The following is a 7,795-nucleotide window of genomic DNA, read 5'->3' as shown; positions in this document are numbered from 1 at the left end:
AAGGCTCTTTGAAAAAAGTTGTAATATTTTGGAGAATTTTTTAATCACACTTTTATCACATAAAAATGGCAGATGACTACATACCACTGTTTTGAAAATTGAGATACCTAGCTGTCACTTCCCATGAGGAGTTAGTGTTTTGTTATCCACCATGGAAAATGACAGCTAATAGGTAATTTGCCACAGCGAATCAGATATTTGTAATTTCCACTTTTTTCAACTCATTCTGAATCTCAATTAAAAACGTTCTTTGAAAAAGTTCAGAATTTTTCTATTTTTTTTATCATTCTATCATAATTGTTGGGAATTTCTACATGATATACCACTTAATTGACAATTTTGGATTACGAAAGACAGAAAAAATCTAAATAACATTCGAAAGAAAGTACACCCGGGCCTTAAGTCGACTTATCTCTCAGTTGAGTTTTTGAGGAATATTTCCGAATGTAAGGGAGATAGTGAAATTTGAGTAATTACATTTGTTGTAGCTCTCAATCGACCGTACAAAAAAGGTCATAACAACAATTTTGCCGTCTCCCTTAGAATCCGAGATAGTCACTGAAAACAGGTCGATAGTAAAAATTGACTTCTACCGTTTTACCACTTTGCTACCGAATTATACCTAGACACATAACAAATTATATAATTCTTTTTCTACATAATAAAAACTAAAGAGACTTAAAAATTCAGGAGATGGTTGTGATTCTGACTCTTACTGTGGCCCTAATTCTAATCCTTATCTATGACCCTGCTAATGCCATTCAGAATGAATTATTACCTGTATTTCTAATATGTTCATATCTCTATAGGTTCATGTGGGTGCCATATAGGGGTCAAATCCTTAAAAAAAAAAATAGTATACCTCATACTATTCTATGTAAATGAATGTAAAAATGAATGGTTGCGTCTCACGACAAAACGCGTTGGTTGGAGCCTTTTGTAAATAAAGAAAATCTCAATTTTTCATAAAAGGTAAATCATTCTATCAATTGTGTGCTTCCGAATGGATGTTTGGTAATCATTCAAATATAAATTTCGGATTCTTTAATGATACTTTCGGATTTTTCCAAATAATCGTGAGGATAGGCGGCGGCTCATTTGAAGGACGACATTTCCTTTTAGGACACCATGTATTATTACATGAAGAGTGTAAAAACTACTTGAGTTTTTCTGCAATATCCCGAACAGTGATCGGCATCAATCATTATTCCAGAAATATTAAGAGAATTATTTCCCCAAATAACCGAATTCATTCGTTTATCATTGGAACTTAGAAAATAATAAATAATTGAGAATTTAAATTGTTTCAATAACTAGTAGGTAAATAATTGTAAATTTTCAAAAAATATTAGTGATTATCAAATAATGGTCATTCTTCCGATTTCGATTATTGATTGGTAAAATAATTCGGAATTCAAATATTCAATTGTTGATTAATTTAATAATTGAAAATTGAGTATATATGAAATTAATGGTAATGATAATTTATGATTATGTCTATCTCTGATCCCGACGTAGAAAAGAAGATGCAAGAAATATAAAAACGACGTTTTTATACTTTTATCTTCTCTACATAAAAAATGTACCTGTAAGTGCTAACACTCACATACCTGTTCTGAGAATGAAAAATGAATTGAGAACTGAAACTAGATGATGATGAATTGATAAATTGATCATTCAAAGAATCATAAAGCACTTGATACTCTTAAAAATCCAAAAAAATTTATTGCATATTGAATTAATTATCCTAGTAACAGAAATGAAAACGAGACCTATTCCTCCTTCTTCTTCTCCCCCTTCGGAGGCCCTTGATACTTCCTCCTGGGTTTCTTCCCCTTCAGAATCCTCTGTCTCTCAATCTCCTCTTTGAAATCCAGATGTTCATCTCGGAAGAGACCGTACTCCCTCAAATTTTTCATCAGCCATCCGATCTCCACATGCCTGGGATAATAGTCAACAATCTCAGGACGTTTGTTCACCGGTTTTTCGCTGAATAGGGTGACGACTTTCATCGATTTATTGTCAGTTGGTCGCAATACCTCACCGAAGATACGATTGCTCAGGCGATTCATTCGTTTTGCGTAGGTTGTGGGTACCTTCGCCAAGTCGACGTATTTGGACATTCTGCTGATTCTTACTGGGGACAAATATTTTTTTATTACAGATGTTATGGAGGAAAGAGTAAAGTACACTGAGAGAAAAACAAACACGTTGTCAAACAAGTCTTGGTTAGGCCAACAAAATCGCTAGTTGAAAATTGCCAAAAAAGAATTTCTTTGGTTCGAATTTCAAAGTCTCAAACATGAATAATTATTCTGCCTCCACAGCAACGAAATATTTGACTCAAGAGAGGGATAATTCACACCAGACGGTGCCTTTTCACGATGAAAATATCTCATATAGAGGAAAAATTATCAACAAATATTTAATCCCTAAGTTACAAGATTGCTATCATATCATTATTATTGTTTCATTTAAGGGTTCATTTCTTGTCTGCGATTATTAGACAGTCGAAACGAAAAACTACTATCCCTTGTTTCGCATAAAACAAAGATTTTTCGGGAGCGAAATACGTGTAGGAGTATCGAATAACGAAGGAGTAGTGCTGGAAGAGAATGCAATTTTTTTTGAACTACTAAATCTATTTTTACGATAAAAAATTTTCATTCCGGCGCACCCTTTGCATGTTTGGCACAAAATAGTAAGGTAAATGACCCTACGTTCATCTAGCTAAGGTGAACACATCATTAGTCCAATATTTATCGAAATGAGCGTGAAGATGCGATGATTTAAATTACATATCAGAGGGTAAAACCTTCAGAATTGAAATTTATTTATATTAATTATGATAATTACTATTTTTTAATAAATAATCGTCCATGAATGTGAAAAATCGCCTATTCTGAATGGATCAACACTCCAAATCTTCAGCATAAGAGGTTAAGTTTCCGCTCCAGAGTCATTACCCACCACTAAATCAAATTTCCCTATTATTTGTCTTCACATAACGAACTCACCTCTTCCAGCTTCTTCTTAAAAAACGATATCGCCACCTGTCACTCCGTAATAACCATGAATTTCCAATAAAACATCAAGAATCACGGAGCCCCCGAATCTTTCTGTTTTGGTCTTCCACCCGCAGCCCTGCGCATGCGCCAACCCGCGGCGCGTCCTCACAGCCCCTTCATTCAAACGTGTCAACAATCCTCAACACTTTCTTCCCACTTAATCACGAAATAAGTCCTATCTCCCGAGCAATTAATTTACCTCCGTTATCTCACACTAATAAATTCACCCGCAACTCCCCGAAAAACTCCCCTCAAGATAATCTCCTCAAAAATAAAATTCACCAATTCAATCATCCACCCCTCACCCGCCCACTCAAGCCCACTTTCAATACCGCTGACACCCCAATTCTACAATAAAACTCAACTAATTCTCCCGTAACACCCCCAATAATTCTCGAACGATTGTCCTTTGATCTTGAAGAGAGGTGTGAAAGCCGGAGGGGACAATGCAACAAAGCCCTTTGAACATCAAAGAGACAATAAACCGTTTGATCCTCTGAAACAGCGGAAAAAGCTCTGGAAAAAAACCCTTTCTCTCCTTCCGTCTTCACTTGATCTTTAAAACCAACACATTACTAATCCCTCCTCCTCCTCTTCATCCTCCGCCACACCCCCCCCCCCTTCCCGGCGCAAGATAAAACTGATAAAAATAAGCGGGAAAATGCTGTTATATCAATAGGAGTCAGCGGCTGACCCCCACCCTTTTGGAAATTGATCCCGATTTTTTCTACCATTGGGGGGCTGGAAAAACTATCTCTCAATTTTTTTCAGATTTTTTCGACAGCCCATTTCGGAGATATGATTTCTTTTTTTTCTTTTTTTTTTCAATAACTCGGGTTCTATTCAGCCGATTTTAATTTATGATGGTTCAAAATTTTTCATTTTCTACCATCTGTAAGAAGATTTTGGGGATTTTTTTTCAATCCCTAGGTGCTCATAATACCGGTTTAAAAAAAAATGAAAAACTTGAGTTTTCAAAAATTATGTCACTTAATTTTTTTCGTCTTTTTTCAGTAACTCTTATTATCAAAATGAGTATTTTAGCCGCCATTCAAGTTGGGTTTCGGTCTGGATCTATTTTATTATCAATTTTTTCTTCTCGAAATTCCGCAAATTTGGTTAAAAAATCCCAAAACAACTTCGATTATGTGTCAAAAAAATATGTAACATAATTAAACATGACTAATTCAAAATTGTTATTGTATCCATTTCTTCAAAATTAAAAAAAAAAAACCTCTACCTCAAAAATTGGAGGTCCTGGACTATTTTCAACATTTTAAGCGTCTGCAGGGCAGTCGAACGATAAACAATAATTTTTTTGCACTATTTATTCGTTTTTAGACATATATAATCGATCTTAAATACATGAGAAATCTGACTTTAACTAAATCTCACTTTAAGAGCAATTTTCCACTTATTTTGTTATTGTTTTTTCATTGTTGGTTACATTTTCGATAAACAAAAAAGCCGGGATAGCCATATTGATAAATCATAATTGCCATTAAATTTGGAAGCCGTGAATTAGTTAATATCACTCTTAAATTTGTCACTACTTAAGTAATCATCATCAATTAAAATATTCAAATTCTGAATTATTTTATTAATCAATAAATTAGGTAGGAATACTATCGATTATTTGGTTAATCGAAAATCCCCTTTATGAAATTAGAATTATTTACTCAATGCAAAATTTACAGTTCCACATTCTCAAATCTTTAATTCATCATCAATCGAAAATTGAAATTATTAATATTATACTATTTTTTAATTTTGATGAGTATATCTCTTTAAACCTTCATCAATGTAAGTCGGAAATCCTTTTAATATTGAAGAAATGTCATATTGATGGTCATCCCAGCAAAAAAACTTTCTTACGGCTGTGCAAAATGTTTGGGTAAGACAGTCTTTTAGATAACTTTTTGATAAATTTGAAGAATCTCTTTAACTATCTGTCAAAAGATGGCATTTTGCACAGACATAAGCCCACCTAAAAGATAAGTTTTTTACACATCTAAAAGATCACGCTCGAAAAAATTTAATAGAAAAACCTAGCAAATTCGTTAGAAAATTCTATTGGATTTCTCTATTGAGCTTTCTATTAGTTTTTGGCCAATTCTATTGAAATGTTCAATAGAACATATCTAAATTGAATAAGTTATGTAGAAAAATCGAATTGAATATTTCAATAGAATCGGCCAAAAACTAATAGAAAGCTCAATCGAATTCCAATAGAATTTTCCAACGAATTCGCTTTTCTACTAAATTTTTTCATCCGTGATAACTAACCAATTACTTTGTTAAAAAGATTTTAACCAATTTCGCTTCCATTCGGAGCAAAATAGGATAAAATCTACTGATGGAGTTTATCCTCCGACCATCTTCAGCATTCCCTCACGAGATGCCTCTCGCCTCCAAAAACAACGTCGCTCCCTCCCACTCACCCTCTCCCTCCCGCTCCCCGAAAGTCCAGGGCCGTCGGCGGCCGATAATAAAATTCCGACGGACGTCGCTGCAAACTGGACTAAAATTCCCAAAAAAATCGAAGACCCCCTAGCCCCCCGTCACCTAGACACGCAGAACGCCAAAAAATTCTGGAGAATGGCTCCCTCGGATGGAGAATCTCCGCCAAAAGTGAGCCCAAGGCGTCCCGAGGAGAGTCCGGGGGCGCGCGGCCCAGCCAATCCGTCACTGCCAAGAAAGAGACAAAGTTCCTAACCGCGAGCGACAGGGGAGAGGTTCCACGGAATAAGGTGGAGGTAAAAAAGGAGGGGCGAGTGAGAACAAGGAGAAGACGAGACTGCAGAACAGGAACGGAACGAGGGAGAAGGGAGAACGTCGAGGAGAGGGAGAGCCCGTGGAGGGAAAAAGAAGAGTGGGTAGTTGATGGCGACGATGTGCAACGGTGTGATGTTTGTTGGGCTCACGTTTTGTCTGTGATAACTCCGGGGGATTTTTTTTCTCATTCATTAAATAAAGACCGATAGACCCCGTTACCTATACTAAACACCGGTGGTGACTGTTATCAGTGGCACGTGTGACGCTAAATTAATGTTGTCGAGGTGATCCCGGCTAAAATAAATGTTCAGTGGACCCAGAGAGTGTTCTGTGAGTGAGAGTAGCGTTCGGGTTGTTTCTCGGGGGATAAAAAACCTCGGAAATTTTTTTATTTCAACTGTCGTTGGTTAACTGGCGATTTTTCCTGGGCATAACTACGATTGTTGGGCCGGTTTATCGTGCTCTGGTGTGATTAATGAGAAATCATGAACACGATCGGTGGATTTATAGCGCAGAGAGGTGTGCAGTCTTCATAGGTAGGAAGACGCCTCTCGGTGAAACGACAAGTAATACGCGTGCCAACTGGTGCCAAACACGCTTATACTTGAGGAGAGACATCGCCCTTGCCGTCGGACAGGTAAATCAATCGTCAGATTAGTTATTTGTTTTGTTTATAAACACTGGGCGAATTTATGAGTTTGGGTGGACGGCTGAGGGGGACTTCCGGTTGGCCTTTCATTCATTTTTCTCCATTGACTGCTTCACTTACTCCAGATTCGTTACTCTGAAAAATCATTAGCCTATTTCCTCAATTTATCGTCGTTTTTATCGACGATTAATGCCACGAGACGACAAGACACGAGTGGTACATGCGAATAAAGTCCTAATAACGAGTAAAAAATTGTCGGGTGTGAAAATAATTATGTAGAGCAATAATTATAGCTGAGTGGTGTCTTTCGGGATGTCTACCGCCTCTCGAGCACGTGGTATGAAACGACGTGATGGCAATAGGGGGAGTTGAAACGGCTGACTGGGCGACAGGGGGGAGAAAACAGAATATATATCACTCAAACGTTTTCTCCGCAAATAAAGCCTCTGGCATTCGTCAAACACATGTTATTACTTTGTCGTGGAATTTTCGCTGGGGTTTAATCATCGATTAGCCGAATGATTCAGTTGATAATTGAGACCAAATCCCCCTTACTCCCCCCCCCCTCCCCCTAGGGGGTTCCAAGGGTGTGCCATTCAATGAACGACTCAATGATTCGTAGTCAAAGGGAAATACTCATCATCAAAGTAAGAGGCGGCTGTAAACTTCAAACTACTGTACTGTCGCTTTGTCTGTATCCAAGTGGGCCAGTTATGTCTGCTATTTCGACACAAACCGTCGACAAGCCAAAGCGCTCCATCAATTATCTTCCCCGGGGGTAATGCTTTGCCTCGTTTATCGGCTCGTCGTCATCCAAGGGACAATGTTGAGGGGCAAAATGTCGCCAAAGTGCGTTTCCCAGTGGATTAACCTAAAAGCAACTTGACTCAAAACTCCTCTGACTCCTTTTGTTTCCCGTCTCCCACCTCCCTCCCCCCTCCCCCCACGACCCCCTGAACAAATACAAGAGTGGAGAGAAGGAAAAAGAGGTAAAAAATGTGGGGGAGAAAAGGGGATTCCGCGAGGAGGCTTTTACAACTACTCAAAGATTAATCGGCTGTTTCGTCAAGGGTTTTTCTGGGTTTTATGAAGAAAAAAAATACTGAAATTCCGAGACCCCCCTGTACTCCACTTCAAAAATCATTCTTACCGAGGGCTGAGTGGGGAATTTCCACTCGGCCCCTTTGATTCATTCTTCCGAGTTTTCCATGTTGACAATTCACCATTCGTAAAATCAACGTTCAAACCTCTAATCTCCATAATCAACAATTGACCTTTCCCCCCCCCCCCCCCCCCCCCCCCC

At 37.9% G+C, this 7,795-nt stretch overlaps 2 protein-coding genes across 4 annotated transcripts in view; one reads left to right on the top strand and one right to left on the bottom strand.

Moving 5' to 3' along the window:
* Positions 1 to 1,700: 1,700 nt before the first annotated feature.
* On the bottom strand, positions 1,701 to 3,138 carry LOC107038760 (28S ribosomal protein S33, mitochondrial). Of its 2 annotated transcripts, none has more exons than XM_015258012.1 (2): positions 3,018 to 3,138; positions 1,701 to 2,137 (listed from the first exon to the last, which is right to left on the bottom strand). In XM_015258012.1, exon 2 carries the CDS (start codon positions 2,121 to 2,123, stop codon positions 1,773 to 1,775), a length of 351 nt encoding a protein of 116 aa, XP_015113498.1. In that variant the 5' UTR covers positions 2,124 to 2,137; positions 3,018 to 3,138; the 3' UTR covers positions 1,701 to 1,772. The 2 variants fall into 2 exon arrangements, with proteins under 2 accessions (XP_015113498.1, XP_015113499.1); XM_015258013.1 differs by having other exon boundaries at positions 1,701 to 2,133.
* A 2,812-nt stretch (positions 3,139 to 5,950) lies between these two features.
* Positions 5,951 to 7,795, top strand: part of LOC107038736 (axin) — a 30,250-nt gene continuing 28,405 nt past the window's right edge. For both annotated transcript variants that reach the window (XM_015257992.1, XM_015257990.1), the window contains exon 1: positions 5,951 to 6,480. The gene's annotated coding sequence lies outside the window, so the exon portion shown is untranslated. The remainder of the gene's footprint in view (positions 6,481 to 7,795) is intronic.

Source organism: Diachasma alloeum, unplaced genomic scaffold (genome assembly GCF_001412515.2).
Source record: "Diachasma alloeum isolate Michigan unplaced genomic scaffold, Dall2.0 Dall_scaffold_00288, whole genome shotgun sequence".
Lineage (NCBI taxonomy): Eukaryota > Metazoa > Arthropoda > Insecta > Hymenoptera > Braconidae > Diachasma > Diachasma alloeum.
The sequence above is the reverse complement of the archived record's forward strand: the minus strand, read 5'-3'. Positions and strand labels throughout refer to the sequence as shown.

Excerpts from the sequence above, each read along its gene's own strand:
- LOC107038760 (XM_015258012.1), bottom strand. The coding sequence starts at position 2,123 with ATGTCCAAATACGTCGACTTGGCGAAGGTACCCACAACCTACGCAAAA.